General features: G+C 43.4%; 1 protein-coding gene across 5 annotated transcripts in view; it reads left to right on the plus strand.

Moving 5' to 3' along the window:
* The window catches only part of FAM184A (family with sequence similarity 184 member A), a 211,401-nt gene that overhangs the window by 95,781 nt on the left and 95,238 nt on the right, over positions 1–20,382 (plus strand). For all 5 annotated transcript variants that reach the window (XM_083176804.1, XM_083176800.1, XM_083176802.1 and 2 more), the window contains exons 4-5: positions 4,044–4,179; positions 6,807–6,988. In XM_083176804.1, coding sequence (XP_083032930.1) covers positions 4,044–4,179; positions 6,807–6,988 — 318 coding nt within the window. The remainder of the gene's footprint in view (positions 1–4,043; positions 4,180–6,806; positions 6,989–20,382) is intronic.

The following is a 20,382-nucleotide window of genomic DNA, read 5'->3' on the forward strand; positions in this document are numbered from 1 at the left end:
TCCATAGGTACCACCCACAGGACGTCTTTAGTCATGTGCAGTTGTGGTGTTCTATTTTGCTTGATAATTATCCCATCTTCTTCCACAGACAGAAATCCTTGAAACATGAGCTGTTGGGCAGTGGTACTGAGGGGCAGATTTATTAAGCTCAGTGAAGTGATAAAGGGGGACATTTGCCAAAATGGATTCGTAGAAAAAAGGTGTATTCGTAGGGAGAAATACACCTTTTTTTTACGAATTAGTATTTTCGGGATTTACAATCCCAAAAATACAACAATTCGTAGTCCTAAAGATGGAACATTCATATTTGTATTTACAAATACGAATGTCTACACCATCGATAGGATACGACAGAAATCACCATTCAAAAGAATGGTGGTTCCTGATTTACTAAGCAGCCGTACTGATAATACGGCTGCTTAGTGGTGTAAAACACCCACGCAAATACGACAGGAAAATAGAACACCATTTTCCTGTTCTATTTGCGTTTTAGCCTGCACGGATCAGTCAGATCCGTGCAGGCTTCAGTGTAAAAAAATAGAAAAATTAAATAAATAAAAAAAAAAAGCGGCGTGGGGTCCCCCCCACAGCCGAAACCAGCACCAGGCTGACAGAGCCTGGAGCCGGTAATTAAAAATCAGGGAACCTGACAAATAGGGGTTCCCTGAATTTTAACAACCAGCCCCAGGCTCCTGCTCTGGGGCTGGTTCCCAAAATACGGGGGACAAAATGACTAGGGGTCCCCTGTATTTTAAGAACCAGCCCCAGGCAAAACCAGCCAGCAGGGTAATGCCACAGCCGGGGGGAGACTTTTTATGCAAGTCCCCCCGGCCAAAGCATTAACCCTACCGACCAGTCAGCCTGGCCAGGGGCCCTGGGGGAGTGGGGACCCCCCCAATAAAGGGGTCCCCCCCCCTCCAGGACTTACCTGACCAGGCTGTAGCCTGGTGCTGTCCTCGATGCCCCTGGGCGGTGGGCATCGAGCTGATTATCGTGTAAAAAATAGAACAAACGATTGTTTTTTACTGTGGCACTACAAGTGCCAGCAAGCCTCCCCAGCAAGCTGGGACTTGGAGAACCACAAGTCCAAGCCTGCTGGGCATTAAAGGGCCCGCTGGCACTTGTAGTTCTACAGTTAAAAAAATAGTGCACAAAACACACTGACACACTTTTAAAATAAAACTTTATTACATACAAAGCCCACACATACTAATACTTACCTATCTTCTTTCCGTAGGTATCCCTGGTCTTGTGTCGTCGTCTTCTGGTCCTGTGTCGTCTTCTTCCTCCATGTCGACCGTCGCTGTCGCCGTCCGGATCCGACGAAATCCATTTGGGAAGCTGTGGAAGGAAACCATACTCACCTGTCCCAGCACGACGTAGTCCAGGTAAGTGTCTTGGCAAAAAAACAAACCGACAGCCCGAAACCAGCCGGACAGGGAGACGCACGGTACTGTGTGTACATCGTGCGGCTCCGCCTCCCGAATGCCGCTATTGGCCGCCTTGCGGCCTAGCGGCTCCTGATTGGCCGCTAGGCCGCAAGGCGGCCAATAGCGGCATTCGGGAGGCGGGGCCGCACGATGTAAACAAACACCGTGCGTCTCCGTGTCCGCTTGGTTTAGGGCTGTCGGTTTGTTTTTTTGCCAAGACACTTACCTGGACTACGTCGCGCTGGGACAGGTGAGTATGGTTTCCTTCCACAGCTTCCCAAATGGATTTCGTCGGATCCGGACGGCGACAGCGACGGTCGACATGGAGGAAGAAGACGACACAGGACCAGAAGACGACGACACAGGACCAGGGATACCTACAGAAAGAAGATAGGTAAGTATTAGTATGTGTGGGCTTTATATGTAATAAAGTTTTATTTTTAAAGTGTGTCAGTGTGTTTTGTGCACTATTTTTTTAACTGTGGAACTACAAGTGCCAGCGGGCCCTTTAATGCCCAGCAGGCTGGGACTTGTGGTTCTCCAAGTCCCAGCTTGCTGGGGAGGCTTGCTGGCACTTGTAGTGCCATAGTAACAAACAATCGTTTGTTCTATTTTTTACACGATAATCAGCTCGATGCCCACCGCCCAGGGGCATCGAGGACAGCACCAGGCTTCAGCCTGGTCAGGTAAGTCCTGGAGGGGGGGGACCCCTTTATTGGGGGGGTCCCCACTCCCCCAGGGCCCCTGGCCAGGCTGACTGGTCGGTAGGGATGAATGCTTTGGCCGGGGGGACTTGCATAAAAAGTCTCCCCCCGGCTGTGGCATTACCCTGCTGGCTGGTTTTGCCTGGGGCTGGTTCTTAAAATACGGGGGACCCCTAGTCATTTTGTCCCCCGTATTTTGGGAACCAGCCCCAGAGCAGGAGCCTGGGGCTGGTTGTTAAAAATCGGGGAACCCCTATTTGTCGGGTTCCCTGATTTTTAATTACCGGCCCCGGCTCCTTCAGCCTGGTGCTGGTTACGGCTGTGGGGGGGACCCCACGCCAGTTGTTTTTTTTTTATTTATTTATTTTTCTATTTTTTTTTACACCTTGCAGCCTGCACGGATCTGACTGATCCGTGCAGACTGCTAGAAATAATTCGTATTAGCAGCCGTATATACGGCCGCTAATACGGATGGTTACACCATCGGAGGGTTACAAAGCAGTCGTATCTGACTGATTTGTAACTGACCCTCCGGAACACGAGTTTGCATACGACTTAAACAGTCGTATGCAACCGTAGGGAAAATACCAATACGAAAAACTAGGTTTTTCATATTGGTAAATTTCCCCCAAAGTGTCTGATTTTTATTAGCTCCCAATCAGCTCCTACCTGTCATTTTTCAAACCAAGCCTGTAACTTCACAGGAGCTGATTGATTGGCCCTAAAAATGTGATAAAAAACAGACACTTTATCACTTCACCAAGCTAAATAAATATGCCCCTCAGAGTGGGGTGGAGGGGGGTACTAATTACCCAAACCTAGGTCTGATGGAGGGGCCCAGTCGTGCCCCTGTTACGTGGTGGCAGCAGCAGCTCTTCTAAACCCAGCACATGCTGCTGTGTGCTGGGATATAGTGTGGCTGGGGAGGTGCTTACAGTGCTATTTTTTCTTTATTTTATTCTAAGGATTTATGGCCACAACTCCCATGCTTAGACCATGCTTCCTGTAAAATACCTGGGCCCGGATGGGCTCTCTACTGCCCTGCTGTTGGGAAAACCTGAGTTTGAACAAAGATCTGTGTTACATTAAGTGCATCCTGCGGGCTGTAAATGAATAGCCCCGGGCAACCAATTGTCCATGGCCAATTACTGTGGCTAATTGAATTCGGCCCCAAAACTGGAATCTTATTCTGGGTGGACATATAATGCAAAATAAGTACATTAATGTACTCTTATGTACACCTGACAGTAAACAAGGATGGCATTAATAAGGGTGGTGTTAAGAAAAAAAAGACAAGTATTCTTTATATTTTGTTATTTTATATGAAATGTACATGTTTATACGTATATACTATACATTGATCCAATAGGAAACTAAAATATACAATTAGACCAAACAATGACAATTTCCTCCACCTCAGAGTTATGAAAGATATATATATATATATATATATATATATATATATATTATTTTATGTATATATGTTGTGTTTTTACTTTAAGAAATCTGTGGGAGTGCCGCTGACCACACGGAGTGCATGATTATATGAGTGCCTGCACCCCCGTGATTGTGATGTGGGTATACTGTGTGCCAGTCTAAGGACGGATATATATATATATATATATATATATATATATAAACTAGAAATGCCATGTAGAAGAGTTTATATTTCACAGAAAGCACTTGCTTGTTACTTATATTTGTGAACAATGCAGAAGAACATGTTTTAATAGGAGAACTCTCGGTACATTTCTTGTCAGGCTAGGTGCTGTTTCTTAGGTGTTTTGCTGGTTAGATTGCCATTACCACTCTTTGAGCATGCCTGTCATTCAGAACTGTAGGAATGCACCGTTCCTCCATCATGACTGCATTTTGATTTATATTTTATACATTTTGTATATTTCATTAGGTCCTTCAAAAACAGCTGGAAAATGTGAAGCAAGAGGAGATGTCCCTACTAAGCAAGCACAAAGACATAGAAAGCGAGCTAGCAGTGGCTCGGGAACGTCTCCAGCAGCAGGCTACAGAACTTGTGCTAAAAGCCAGTAGGTGTCTTTCTAAAAGCTTTGTTAAATGAGCATTCTAGTTATGAATCAAACATGGCAATATTATATATCACGTCTAATCATATAATAAGATGTGTATTGCACTTTCTCCCAGCTGTGTCTGCTTAACTATATTTTACCAACATTTATTGCACAGCAATATTATACTGTATTTGTAGTTATCTAGTATTTTAATGTGACATATATTTTCCTATGAGGAACTCAAAGTTCAGGTCTACAAGCCTGAAATGTGATCTCCCGGCAGGTTTTGACATGGAGGATAAAGAAGGTTGATCCTTTCATTTGGTCTCCGTGCCAGAAAGTAGGATTGATTTTCAATTTGGTCACATATAGGTGGCTCAGATTATGGGTTAATCAGCTGGATGTCATGAGGTTGCATGTTACCCATGACAACAGATGGCTCATGCAGACACGACTAAAATGAATCAGATGATGCAACACAGGCATGGTTACTACTGTATACATAGTTGTTTCATTGCTACTGTGCTTTGCTCCATCTGATCTACATTCACCACATAGTAAACACAGCTTACTAAAGGTGGACCAGTGAATCTGCTTTCACAAATTACTGAATGCAGCCAAGGCTGAATGTAACACATGCCAGGACATCACCCATGTGCAGGGCCTCCGAGTGGGGATGGGGTGCGGGGGATGGGGGGGGTGTACTAATTACCCAGGCCCGGGCTTGCTGGAGGGGCCCGGTGGGGGCCCTGGTCCAACCCCCTCCGTCCCTCCCGGGCAGCAGCACACACGTACAGCATGTGGTGTGCTGACAGCAGGCTCAGCATGAGCGTCTCACTGACCGTGTGAGAGCTCATGCTGAGCCTGCTGTCAGCACAGCACATGCGGTAGGTGTGTGCTGCTGCTGCTGATAGGGGGTGGGGGGGCGGTAATAACACTCCCCCTTGACTTTAGTGGGTTTTTTCACTCTCCCCATAATAATTTTGGGGGCGTGACCTAATAGCGGGAGATGGCCAGACCTCCTGAGATTAGGCCACACCCCCAATTTTTACTGGGGCCCGGCATACCTCCGGCTACCCTACCCATGTGTACAAGTATTAGCACTCATTTACAGATATGTGCTCTGTCGCACCAAACGGGATACGGTCATTTGGTCTACAGCAAGTTGGTCGACAATAATTAGGTCGACATGGGTATAGCTCGACATGGTTCGAGGTCAACATGGTTCTAGGTCGACAGGTCATTAGGTCGACGCAAGCATTAGATTTACATGGTCTAGGTTGACAGTCAATAGGTCGACATGGGGTTTTTGACTGTTTTTTTCACCCGACATGTGCCGACAGGCGGTATTTCATGCCTTACCATCCACATGGGCGTAGTGGGAGAATAAAATAGTGTGCCCAAAGCATGGCGAACGCTGCGAGCCATGTGAGGGGACACAGTGCTATGTTTCGGTGTCCATGTCGACGCGACATGTGCCGACAGGCAGCATTTCATGCCCTACCATCCACTAGGGCAGGCATTCCCAACCACGGTCCTCAAGGCACACCAACAGTGCAGGTTTTGTAGATGTCCAGGCTTGAGCACAGGTGATTTAATTAGTATATGAGGGATTCTGATTAAACCATCTGTGCTGAAGCCTGGATATCACTAAAACCTGCACTGTTGGTGTGCCTTGAGGACCGTGGTTGGGAATGACTGCACTAGGGCATGGTGGGAGAATAAAATAGTGTGCCGAACGTAGCGAGGCACCGTGCCCAAAGCATGGCCAGTGCAGCGGTACACTTTAACCAGTGTCCATGTCGACTGTGTCGACATTCGGGTCAAAAAACAGTGAAAAACATTTGTACATCTGTGTGAATCTCTATACAAAGTAGTAGGGTGCAGAATTGATAGATGAAATACTGAATAACTCCAAAAATTAGGACACTGCATGTAGTTAAAGGCACATTTCTTATATTTGCACTTGGAATTCTCAGGATAATTTGGCTGCTGTGAGTGATGAATGGGAGCAATGCTGTGTACACACAGGGTCTGATTCTGGTTCACTCGCAAAAGCAATTTCTCTATCTAATAGACAAAGTCAGGTGCACCTCAGGTGGGGCAGAGGTAACATGTGCAGAGAGAGTTAAATTTGGGGGTTATTGCGTTTCTGTGCACTAAATACTGCATTATTTTAAAACTGCAATATAGATTTCAGTTTGAAGTACACACCCCACCCAAATCTAACTCTCTCTGCAAATGTTACATCTGCCCCACCTGCAGTGCACATGGTTTTGTCCATTTGAGAAGGCATTTGTTTTTGCGAGTGAACCAGAATTAGGCCCACAAAGTAGTTTGCACTGTCCATTTTGACTATATTGTCAAAATCGCATAGCACATTAGTGCAAATTGCACCGTGCTCTGCAGCACCCGATCCCAATTTGATCCGGATGCTCTGCCCCGCAGCATCATAATCAAATGTAGACATAGACTGTGTAGGACAGTCTATTTCTACTATCTCAAAACGCTGTTCAATGCTCAAAAACCACATCTTGTTGCTGTTGCTTGTTAATAATAATAATAATAATAATAATAATAGTAATAATATTACTAATAATTACAAGAATAACTTAACCATAATGGATACCAATGCTTTTTTACAGGTCACATTGGCATGCTACAAGCTACACAAATGACACAAGAAGCCACCATACAAGATCTGGAATCAGAAAAAGTTAGGATAAAAGAAAAAATAACAAGGTTGGAGGAAGAACGGGCTATACTGCAAAGCAAAAATCAAAACCTTGATGAGCGCCAAAGGCAGCAGATCATCGCTCTGGAGAAGGTTAGGACTGCATGTCACAGTTGTACAAATGACTACATAACAAGTGTTAGACATTTGTATACTACATCAATAAGTATTGACGTAGAATTTTCCTTCACAGCAGTGTTTTTCAACAGCACTCGTCAAGTACCTCCAACACTGAAGCAAATCAAGAGAAGGGAGGGCCTTTATGCAGCCCCATGTAACAAACCTCCCTCCTACTGGTGGATTTCCACAGTATTCTCTGACACATACCAGAGTCTACTGCACATCCGCCCATATAATCTCAGTTTGGCACTGAAATGCAATATTCATGTCTGAATTACCCCCCACAGTTCGGAATACAGAGCAGGTTTTGAAAGTGGCGCCATTCTGTCAATCCCAGCCCAACCGCCACTGCCGCTGCCTGTCCAATCCCCTGCAGGCGCCTCTCACATATTGGGAGTGGGGGGAGTGTAGCTGCCCCCTTTGCCCCTCATTCCAACACCCCTGTTCTCTCTGACTTTCTCTCATCAGTGATTGCGGCACTCTGTCCCAGCAATGTCCTTTGATATCAGTACCTGAGACAGCTCTAACTCTGAGAGATGATACAGTAGGTTACTTTTCTTTTTGCCATCTGGCAGGTCTCCCATGTACACACATTCATCATTCTCTGAACCTCCATGATCTTAGGAATGTAGAAGAAGGGGAATCAGACAAGCCAGCCTGCCTTACATTTACACTATCTCCCATAGTAATGTTATTCTGTGAGCCACACATGCAATCTGCTTCTACAGTATGTGATAAATGATAGAGAAAAATCTTTAAAGGCTCTGTGTACAACAGTGTGACTCAATGGGAGAGATTTAATAGAATGAGAGATTCAGAAAGAAATCTCCAGGATTTTTTAAAGCGGCAATCATTTACTCTGTAAAACCAATTTGATTTTGCAGTGTAAATGATTGGCGCTTTAAAATAAACTGGAGATTTCTTACTGAATCTCTCACTTTCTGAATCTCTCATTCTATTAAATCTCATCTCATCTGTTATATATGATGTTTTTTTGCTTTCTGGGGTTATTTAAAATCCATATGCACAATTTGCCTTATTTTGATATGCGACTATGAGAGCAATTTTAAATAATAAAAAAACATTCCCAACCACCACACTTACAAGCAGACTGTATTGTGTACTGCTGCCAGTAAATTGCCGTTAGTTGTGGACTAAAGGGTAGGGTTATTGGTGTCTTTATAGTTTGTGAAACTGCTGCAGTCTTCTAGGTATATGTGGTTTCTGAAATTGCTGCATTTATACCACACAGACAGAACATATATCAGCTGCAGCATTGTCATAGATTATACAGATATTGTTGAAACTATGGGCCTTATTCTGGTTCACTCTCAAAGGCAAATTTCTTCTCAAATGGACAAAACCATGTGCACTGCAGGTGGGGCAGGTTTTAACATGTGCAGAGAGAATTATATTTGGGTGAGTTATTTTGTTTCTGTGCAGGGAAAATACTGGCTGCTTTATTTTTACACTGTAATATAGATCTCACTTTGAAATAAAACCCCACCCAAATCTAACTCTTTCTGCCCCACCTGCAGTGCACATGGTTTTGTCCATTTGAGAAGGAATTTGCCTTTGAGAGTGAACCAGAATAAAACCCATAGGGGGAAATTTGCTAAAGGAAATTTGTAAAAAAAAAATAGGTGTATTTGTATCCAGAAATACACTTATTTTTGACATTTACTATCCCGAAAATACGGCAATTCGTATTCGTATTGATGTGCTATCAATACGAATACGAATTGCCGTATTTTTGGGATAGTAAATGTCAAAAATAAGTGTATTTCTGGATACAAATACACCTTTTTTTTACAAATTTTCTTTAGTAAATTCCCCCCATAGTTTCAACAATATCTGTATAATCTATGACAATGCTGTAGCTGATATATGTTCAGTAATAATACTCACAACCTCTGCTTCTGCAGATCTCCTTCTGTGCCGGTAGCTGCAGGTAGGTCCATCCCCTTTTCAGCATACGCTGTCACAGTCACGGGGGGGGGGGGGGGGATGCAAGGAGCTTCTAGCTGCTGTCAGACACTGCGAGCAGCAACAGGACAGCAGCAGGGAGAATGCTGACCCTCTTGACATTAGAGCGCACCAGGCACACACCGTGCACATGCCTATGCATATAGTATTCTGTTTTTCTATTCAGCTTGATATTAATCTGTATATCAAAAATGGTCTGTATTGGAGTCAAAAAATTCAAAAAAATGGCTGGCGTTTGCCATTGAAATCAATGAGAAATAGAGGAAAAACAGTATTAATATAGAACTCGGTTGTCTACACCAGTGTTTCTCCTATGCTCCAAGATTGCAATGTGCCCACGGGCATGTGCGGACCGTGGTTGGGTGCGGTTGTCAGTGCAGGACTGTTTGGAGTCACCCTACCAAAGGGTGACACCCGATTGCGGGCTGCACACCCTGCTTTCCCCTAGTGATGCCAGTGAAACCCCCCTCGCTGTATTCAATGTATGGTACAAATCTTCGCTGTACAAGGACGGTGAGGATCCCCTTCAACTGTGAGGTCTGCCGCAAATGCAGCAAGTCCGTCGCATTTTGTGGCGAGCCCCAATGTTTTAATGGCCACACTCATGCTTCCACCTTGCCTCAGGGAACAGGCAAGGTGGAAATGGCAAGTGAGAAGGAGTGAGGTGAGCACACTGATGGCGAGCTATCAGCACTTCTTGCCATCGATAGCTCGCCATCAGGGTATTGAATTCCTTTCTATATCTGTACACAGTGTTTCTGATTTGTAATTAGTGTTTAGGTACCCTAAATGTACCCAATTAAATTTTTTACTTTGTCACCTTGCTTATTTCTATATCTATTAGACCTTTATGAATTAGTCATCAGATTGACAGTTTAATCACTGGAGAATTGTAATTTGACTGAAAGGTTCCCACCCCACCATCTCTCAGATTGCTAATTTTAACAATTGCATACACCTTCTTTTCTGAATCTGTGCAGGAGTATTAATATTACAATGTAAAATTATAACGTTGTAGTATTCATTATGGTTCATTACTTCAATTGTTCAATTGATGCCAATATTCTGCTGTGTAATATGCAGCTGTCAGCATACAAATCACTGTGATTCCAGCTCAAACTAGTAATAAGTAATACTAATAAAAAAAAAGCATTGTTACAAACCTGTGGCTTATACTTAACATGGGTTGTAAAACACAACATGGCTATATGTTTATAGTGTTCATTCTAGCAACCGATATCTCTGAAAACCCATGCAGTTCCTGTTCCCTGCCTGGGGTGTCGCTGTCTGCTGTGGTGTTTCTAGCACAGGTCTGGTTTGCATAGCAGTGCTGATATACAGACCACACTGTGCTTGAAGCACTACAGCAGACAGCGACACCCCAGGCAGGGAAGAGGAACTGCATGGATTTTCAAAGATAGCGGGTGCTATAATGAACACTATGTTTATGTATCTATATCATAGATAGATAGATAGATAGATAGATAGAACATTGTCTTCTCTTTGAAAGGATAAATATTTCAATTGAGATATTTTAAACTGATTGCTTTATTAAAATAGCATGACAACTCTTCAAAATTCTAAGCATTCATTCGGAATACATACGAAATCCCGGCTAAGCTCGGCACACTAATTTATTCTCCCTCTATGGGTGTCATGGACACCCACCGAGGGAAAAGGTGTCAGGATGTCGGCGGTCGGGATTCCGGCGTCAGGATTTTGAACGCCGGGATTCCGACCGCCGGGAATTCAACTGCATCCCATTCATTCAGCCTGCTAGCAGTAGTCTGCTATTTGGTATCATAGTGTGCACCACATTGAGCATGGATCAGAGAAAACAAAGAAGAGAATTATCTCAGGAGATCAGAAAGAAAATTATAGACAAGCATTTTAAAGGTCAAGGCTATAAGACCATCTGAAAGCAGATTGATGTTCCTGTGACAACAGATGTAAATATTATTGAGAAGTTTATATACAAGTGACTGTAGCCAAACTCTCTGAACGTGGCCACAAGAGGAAGATGGGATAGTGACAACAGATACAGTAGATACAATAGATACAAGGGTACTCTTTACCTAGAAGGGCGCCCATCGCAGGCATCGCATGTACATCGCATGCCATTATAATGTCATGCGATGCGACCGATGCGATTCCCGCGATTTTACATAGAAATACATGTTAAAATGTAAATCGCGTTGGTCGCATCGCATGCGACCAAAAAATCGCATGCGATGCGACCGACGCGATTACCGTGATTTCCCATAGGGAACAATGTTAAATGTCCCAATTGACCCGATTTTCCATAGGGAACAATGTTAAATGGCCCACAGAGGCCAAATAGGCACCCTGAAGTGTGAAATGGCCCCCCCAATTGTTAACGCCACCCCACGATCAACGTCAACCCGAAGCGTGGCGAGCACAGCGAGCCCGCGAGGGGCGTCGGTACGCGTCCTACGACCTTTTCATACCCCCACTATCCACGTCGGCGTGGAGTTGAGAATAGAAAGTGTGGCGAGCGCAGCGAGCCACCGAGCCCGAAGCGTTGCGAGCGCAGCGAGCCCCGCGTGGGGACGCGGATACCTTCACAGGTATCCGCGTCCCCTCGCGGGCTTCACAGGTGTCCGCGTCCCCTCGCGGGGCTCGCTACGCTCGCCACGCTTCGGGCTCGATGGCTCGCTGCGCTCGCCACACTTTCTATTCTCAACTCCACGCCGACGTGGATAGTGGGGGTATGAAAAGGTCGTAGGACGCGTACCGCTGCCCCTCGTGGGCTCGCTGCGCTCGCCACGCTTCGGGTTCACGTTGATCGGGGGGTGGCGTTAACAATTGGGGGGGCCATTTCACACTTCAGGGTGCCTATTTGGCCTCTGTGGGCCATTTAACATTGTTCCCTATGGAAAATCGGGTCAATTGGGACATTTAACATTGTTCCCTATGGGAAATCGCGGTAATCGCGTCGGTCGCATCGCATGCGATTTTTTGATCGCATGCGATGCGACCGACGCGATTTTTTACCTTGCGATGCCCAAGATCAAAATCGTGGGCGCCCTTCTAGGTAAAGAGTACAGATACAAGCTTAACTACATGGTCAAGGTATGTCAGTGAATGATCCAGTGGTTCTCAATCTTTTTTCAATCATGGCATCCTACAGTACCAGAATATTTTTCATGGCATCCCTAGGCCAAAAGTTTCTTATTGAGATATTTTGAAAATGTTTAAAATAATATAAAATTAAGTAACTTGTGTTAATATGGCATAGTTATGTGGTGAGGGACAAGATATGCTTCTGTTTGTCTACATAGATATAATTGCCAGTCACTAGGACTTATTTAGCCTTTTACATTGATCATAAATATTTGAAATCAGTTCTGGACCTCCAAAAAAGTGGCACACAGTTTTGGGACCACTGGAATGATCACACTATCCAGTGATTTTGTATTAATTGAGCTGATAGAATAAGACTTAAGGTGCATACACACTGTACAATTTTATTGACCAATTTCATTTGAAGATATTGTTGAAGTGGGGCAATAAACCCGGCAAAATGTTGGCTTGAGCTCTTCGCGAACAGAGGGCTCTTTCTTTTATAGCCTCTATTAAAGACGGGGAGGGGCGGGCTCTCCATGAAACTGACAAAATCACGGAGGTATTTTGATCTTACTATTCTTCACTCTACAACCTTCCCCCCACGGGATCCTTTCCTGATATTTCAGAGAAGCGTTGTGCAGTTGGTGATTATCTCACCAAGATCGGGTTCCCTAAACTTGCCCCATTTGATATTGAGGTACTAGAGAAGCCTTTCACGATGCCTGAACTGGAGGAGGCTATAAAAACATCCCCTGCTGGGAAAAGTCCTGGTCCAGATGACTTCGCCATTGTTTACTACAAGGCCTTTAAGGATAAGTTACTCCCTTTACTTCTAGAGGCCTTTAATTCGATCTCTGATTGGTCCCCTTTCACTAGCCAGTCCCTAGAAGCCCACATTAAGGTGTTCCCTAAGGAGGGCAACACCGTAATGTGTAAGTAGGTGTTCCCTATGTCCCAGTTACTGCCCCATCTCACTCCTTAACTCGGATGTCAAGTTGTTCACCAAGCTTTTGGCTAACAGATCGAAAGTCTTTCTCCCGGCTATTATACATAACGACCAGGTAGGGTTTGTTCCAGGTCGCAAGGCTCGAGACAACACCTCTAAAGTCCTTGCCCTCATCCACCAGATATCCAGGATGGGGGCCCATGCAATTCTACTATCCACTGATGCTGAAAAGGCATTTGATAGGATTTACTGGAGCTTCATGACCGGTGTGTTACAACACATGGGACTAGGCCCTATCTTCTATCAACGCATTATCTCCCTTTACTGCAACCCATCCGCCAAAGTCAGAGTCAACAGCTCCCTTTCTAGCCCCTTCACCATTAGGAATGGCACCAGACAGGGTTGCCCTCTCTCACCACTGATATTTATCCTGTGCATGGAGGCTCTTGCCCTCTCTATCAGATTGAACCCAAATATTTCTGGTTATACTCTCCACGCCCGGAATATAAACTGGCCCTCTTTGCCGATGACTTACCAGCCACTTTAACCTCCCCGACCACTTCCCTTCCCAACCTGTTAGAGGAGTTCTGCGTTTTTGGAGACCTTTCTAACTTCAAGGTTAATTACTCAAAGTCAATCGCCCTCAATATCACTACTCCTCCCCAAATGCTTACTGGACTTAAATCGGCCTTCCCCTTCTCCTGGCACGACTCCCATTTGAAATACCTCGGTGTACCCATCACTAGAAATCCCGCTTGTTTATTTGAGGCCAACTTCACCCCCCTCCTGACAAAGCTGCGAAATGACCTGAGTTCTTGGAAAACTAGGCCCTTTTCTTGGTTTGGGAGACTGGGAGTACTTAAAATGTACTTCCTTCCTAGAATCCTGTACCTCCTACAAACCTTGCCCATTAAGATCCCCCAGGGTTGGTTTTGGGATGTTCAGACTATCATCCGGGACTTTGTATGGGGAAGTAAACAGCCACGCTTGAGATTAGAGATATAGCATAGAACAACGCCCAGAGGAGGCCTTAGACTTCCAAATATCCAGGGGTACTACCATGCTTGCTTGTTATCTAGAGTCCTCGAGTGGTCAAGGAGAAATACATTAAAGCAGTGGGTCCAGGTTGAACAGCAGGAGGTGCCCATGTCGTCTACTTAGCCCCATGGCTCCCCTCTCTTCCTAGTCTGGAACAACCCACTATAGGACCCACTCTGCGCGCCTGGAAGTCCCTCTGGAAAGCCCCCTCTATTTCATCTAGGTCCTCTACATATATGTCCTTTTTGGCAAATAGTTGCTTTCCCCCTGGGTTGGACCTCAAGGCTTATAAGTGTTGGCTGGGTGGAGGCCTCTTTCGGATCGAACAGCTGGTGAGTGGGGGACAAGTCTCGTCCTTTGCAAAGGTCCAGGCTGACTGGAACCTACCTGACACTGAATAATGGCGTTACCTACAGGTCTGCCATTATCTCCAATCCCTGAGCCCTTCCAGTATACTTTCTAAGTCCCTTACACCCTTAGAACTCCTCTGTGCAAGTACGTCTCCTTCCTCCCACACTATCTCCATACTTTACAACCTCCTTTTAGATGATACCAGCGGAAACTCCCCCACTTTACTGTTGCTTGGGATCGGGAGCTGGGCGAGGAGGTTGGTGAAACCAATTGGGAAAAAAAATTCTGCCTGGCACATGTGTGTTCCCCTAATGTGAAGGTTCGCAAGACTCAATACAAATTATTGTCCTGCTGGTACAGATGCCCCGATGTACTTTCCAAAATGGGCACTGGGGTTCCTAATGTCGGTTGGCGATGTTATAAAGCTCCTGGCAACCCATTACACATATGGTGGCAATGCCCCCTCATACTTCCCTTCTGGTCTGAGATTATCAAACTTTCTAGCACTATATTGGGAGATCCGGTTCCTACAGATCCGCTGTTCTGGTTGTTCCACCTCTCCCCAGCTCCTCTCTCAAGATACAAAAAATCCCTGCTATGCCACTTAAATAATGCTGCTAAGTTGGTCATACCAGCGAGATGGCGCTCTTCCTCTCCTCTAACGATTAAGGACTGGTTTAAGAATATAGACTTCTATATGGATATGGAAGACATTTTGTCTTCAGTAGACGACAGACACGCCCAGTTCAGGAATACTTGGACTCACTGGTTAGTCTTCCGGGACTCCAGGACCTATAAAGATGTAATGACGCCCCAATCCTCTTAAACCCTCTCCCCTCCCGGTGACTTGCTACTCCTTTACCCCTCTGTTACTTACTCGATAACTCTTTTCATGTGGCCTATGTGTATGTGGTATACTTGTTCGATTCTCACTTGGAGCGTCCCGGAGTGTTCCCTCTTATACCCCCTTCCCCCCTTCCTTTTTCTACTTTTCTCACTCTCTCTCTTATACTTCCATTCTACAAATGTATTTCAAATCATACTGGTATAGCTTGATATGTAGATATTTTGACCGTATTATAACAAATGACATTGAAACCAAAGATTGTTTAATGTACTTGTAGTTAAAACCAATAAACTTAATTTGCAATAAAAGATATTGTTGATATTTTCCTTGAACCAGTGTCCTGGACAAAAGATGTTGAAGAAAAAAAAATGAAAGATCTAGCTACAGTTATAGGCTGTTTTTGAAAGATATCCATATTGAGCTGCATGCACAGTTGATGAACAACCATGATGAACAACCGGCGGGTATGCGCCTCATCATTCGTCATTTGTTGCATTCACACTGAAAGATATTTTAACCAATTTTGTTCAGATTGGCCGAAATGAACGAAATTGGAAAATAAAAATGGTCAAAAAAAATTGTACAGCGTGTATGCACCTTAAGAAGGATGGATACAGTAACTCTGTATAAGTTGCCTCTTTTCTGCTTTTCATGCTTTTCTATTTCCTTTCTCTTTGTGGCTTTGCTTTTTCTATCCTGTTTCCCAAACAACAATTCATCCCTATTTTCTATCTATGACTTTTGTGTCAGATTGTATAAGTTAAAGTATGTACACACTTGTACAATGTAGACTATGTATACAATTTAGACTACGTATACAATTTAGACTATCTGCATACAATTTAGACTATATAGTGCAGATCTGCACTATATAGTCTATGCAGCCAAGACTTTCTGTCTGCGATACGGCAGCGCGCATCAGGATCGCAAGGGTTAAAACCCATAAAATCTGCATGAGATCCAGATGAGATTTTGACTATATAGTCAAAATCTCATGCACATTATACAAGTGTGTACACACCATCACTCATACAAATATCTTATACAGAATGCTGTAACATGTTATTAACTACATATAATTTCTGTTCCTCTGATTGTTGTACACAGAAAGTCCTCACTTTGAGTCTTTTTCTATTAAAAAGTCAATAAAAATCTTATTTGCAAAAAAAAAAATTGGCCTCTTAGAATTCAGTAATTCAGTAGAATTCAGCCTCAGATCATCAAATTTCCTACTCCATGTTTGACATGTGACATCACACACTAAGGAACCATCCTTAAGCCTACTCTACTGCATAAGAAACTCTGCATGATGAATCAAAGATTTGAATAATTTGTCCATAAGACCTACTTCCAGTGTGTATTAGTGTACTACTCCTTGACCTGTAAATTCTGCAGGTCTGAGTATTCTATTTACAGTTGAAACTGATACTTGCCTTCTTCGGGCACTGCTCAGCTGTGTTTGAAGCTGTTGTACTTTCAGTCACCTATAATGGTCAGTCTTCCTTTGTTACTTGCCGTTCCTTTGCCATTATTGAGAAATATGCCAGTGCAATATTGTTCAAATAATACTTTAGAGGGTGATCCAAAACTTATTTTGGTACTTGTTTCCTAGAACGTAGCGTGGCGAGGGGATGTGGATAACTTCACATGTATTCCGCGTCCCCTCGCGGCGCTCGCCGCGCTTTGGGCTCGGTGGCTCGCCACACTATGTAAAATCAACTCCACGCCGACGTGGATTGTGGGGGTATGAAAAAATTGTAGGATGCGTATTGACGCCCCTTGCGGGGCTCGTTGGGCTCGCCACACTGGATAGTGGGGGGTGCGTAAAACCTAATTTTATGACATACAATCATATTATTGTATACCTATTATTACATGAAAAGGTACTTATGTAATATCTGGACTCCCGTTTTTCTTATGAGACCGCGTCCCCTTGCGGGGCTCGCTGCGCTCACCACGCTTCGGGCACGGTGGCTCGCTGCGCTCGCCACACTATATAAAATCAACTCCATGCGTAGTTGGATAGTAGGGGTATGAAAAAATGGGGTGCATTTAACATGGGAGTCCAGATAATACATAAGTACCCATGAAAAAATCGCATCGCATTGCGATTTCCCTACGCAGGATACCCCACTGAGTAAATAGCTTAGTGGGCGCCGTTCTAGGAAACAAGTACCCTTATGGTATACAGTACATTTAGGGGTTTGTAATCAAGTAATATCAAGTTCAGATACAGTATCTTTAGAAATTGTTTGCATCAACGTTAAAGGCTTAATTTACTTCTATTGCTCCAGAACATCTGTAAATTCTTAATCTATAACCAAAAAATGGTTATTCTTAATCTATAACCAAAAAATTCAATTTTATAAGACGTCTAAAATTTTCTTTCTTTTTTTCACTTTTTGTTAAGCATGTATAGCTGCAAAAGTTTTCACCTTCGCTCAGAGATAAAATTAGATTCTTGAAAACTTGACTGACTTTTTTGATTTACAACCTACTTAGGTTAGCATTTTTCTGACATCTCTTTCACTCTAGAAGCCTATATAATTCCACTAGATCTCAACGTTTGAAGCATTTCATCACACTTTGAAATGCAAATTTTAACAGTTTACAAGATTTTTTACTTTCGCCACTCCTGAAAAAATATCCACTGAGGTGAGGCAGAGGTCACTTGACCTTGATGAGGACCCATAAATCCTGTAACATCTAAAAAGCATTGGCTATGCATCCACACCTTGTAAAATGTATTCAAACTGAATTTTACATGGTACATGAGCTGATTCAGTAGCAGTCGCAGTTTTGCTAAAATAACAAAACTGTGACTGATGAAAATAGCCCTTTAAATGCTTCAGAGTACACTCATGTTCAATATATGCGTATGTATATGTGCCTAAATAACTATTTTCCATATATGGTTAAACCGCATAACGCTGAGGTGAAGTGATCGATGCTTAGACTGCAATACCTAGGCATAAAATCACTTAGAATTGATACATTGTCACATGTGAGTGTCACAACCTGAATGGAGACATTATGCTGCATTGTGAGTGAGTGTTATAACCTGAATGGCAACGTTGTTTCACATGATTTTTTCATGTCTGCACGGAATGGTTACCACTATTGAATTAACAGAGAGGGCAATTTTATAGTGCACAGGATAACAAATTATAGTATTAGCAACCTGATTAGGGCATTTTAAGTGACAATATCCATTAGGAGAAGTTTGAGACAGGTGAGGGTAATGTATATATGTATATAGAATTGGTGTATATACTTTGGTTGTTTGTTTGTCTTTTAAGGATTTATTTTGACCAATGATTAGGCCCGTATCACTACTCAATTCGGTGAAATACATATAACATCAATGGTGCATTGTTGATAGGGTTATATGATGGTCATCACTACTATTTATTGACATATCATTGATAATTGTCAAACAAATGAGACATACTAGCCATACCAGTATCTGACTAAATTAACTTCATAAAATCGCAGGGATCTTGGAAATCTTAATTACACAGCATAGTTAATATGTCTTTTTGGGACATTTAATACTTCACGTTTACAATTTAATTAATTTATGCACAGCAGAAAAAAAATTCTCCAAAAATATAAAAATAATGATAAAATGAATAAATAAATCTCAACAGAATAACTTCATTTAGGGGACCACCTGAGATTCTTTTTTCTCCCCCCGTGCACCACTGAGAATCACATATACAACATGGGGACCCTACGGGTCAAAGTTGGCAGGTAATGGTATATATAGAATCAATCACCTTCATCCAGGATTCTCCCCCCCCCCCCCCCCCCCCCCCCGTTCTCAAGGCTGTTAGCCGTGAGAACGGGGGGAATACGCCCCGAAACGTTGGAATAAACACCTTTTGCACCATATAAGACGTGGAGTGCCGCTGCTTGTTTTGCTACTGGACTATATCTATGCCACCGGAAGGCACCCACGCAGATTGCATTTATTAGGGAGATTGCCGGTCTGATTCACCAATATATATATACATGTGTGTGTGTGTTCATCATTGCTATGTTGTGGTTAAACATCAAGGCATTATTTAAATTGACAGTACCATCCTATGTGTACACTATCGGCAGGTAATTTTATCTACTTCCCTTTTTCACCACCCTCTGCCAACTGTCACTACCACGTCCATACACACAGGATTATTATTCAGAATCTTGTATAATTGCACTGGATTTCAATATCCACAGCAGTTTACAAAGTACATTTGGTTGCTATTAAGTTGCCTAGACTTTATGTTAAATATCAGTGGACACAGAATCACCAGAGCGATTCTGCATTTCTCCAGTGTGGAGACAGTTGATCCAAAGATTCCAATCTACACTACGTTAGTAGCTCTAAAACTTAGTCAAACTAGTCAGTGCTAGTGCGCACGTGCACAAAAGAACCCTGTATCCAGCATAAGGAGTCGATCAGATCCCTCTTTGCAAATCCGGACCTCCATCACCTTTGAAGATGTAAGGATGCAGGAAAATTGAATGGTTACGATGGCCAATAAGAGACGATAAAACACCCAGTTTACTTACCTACAGTTTGCAAATCCCTGTCATACAGATAGTGGTAGATGCTCAATTAGTTCAGTAATACCACTCAGGTGCGTGAGGGAGGGGTTAAGTAAAAAAAAATACATTGTTTCCCAAGCTCACTGAATGGGATTAGTAACCAATCTTGAACACTACATGATAATAGAATTCAGAGATATTGGTTACATATACCTGCACAGGTGTATGATATGCCCCCAAGCCACGTCACTGCTTCTCTGTATATTGGGTATATAGTGCTATATCTAGGTGCAGGGTGCGGCACCCCAAAAAACTAGCATAAGCTAGTGAAACACTATAGTGATATACTAATGGGCAAAACCATATGCACTGCAGGTAGGGCTGATGTGCAGAGAGATTTATATTTGGGTGGGGTTTGCACTTCAAATTGATATCTATATTGCAGTGTAAAAATAAAGCAGCCAGTATTTACCCTGCACAGAAACAAAATAACTCACCCAAATCTAATTCTCATCAGCCCCACCTGTATTGCTCATGGTTTTGTCCATTAGCAAACCAACATTCATTTGAATTGAG

This window comes from Crinia signifera, chromosome 3 (genome assembly GCF_055691185.1).
Source record: "Crinia signifera chromosome 3, ASM5569118v1, whole genome shotgun sequence".
NCBI classification, from domain to species: domain Eukaryota; kingdom Metazoa; phylum Chordata; class Amphibia; order Anura; family Myobatrachidae; genus Crinia; species Crinia signifera.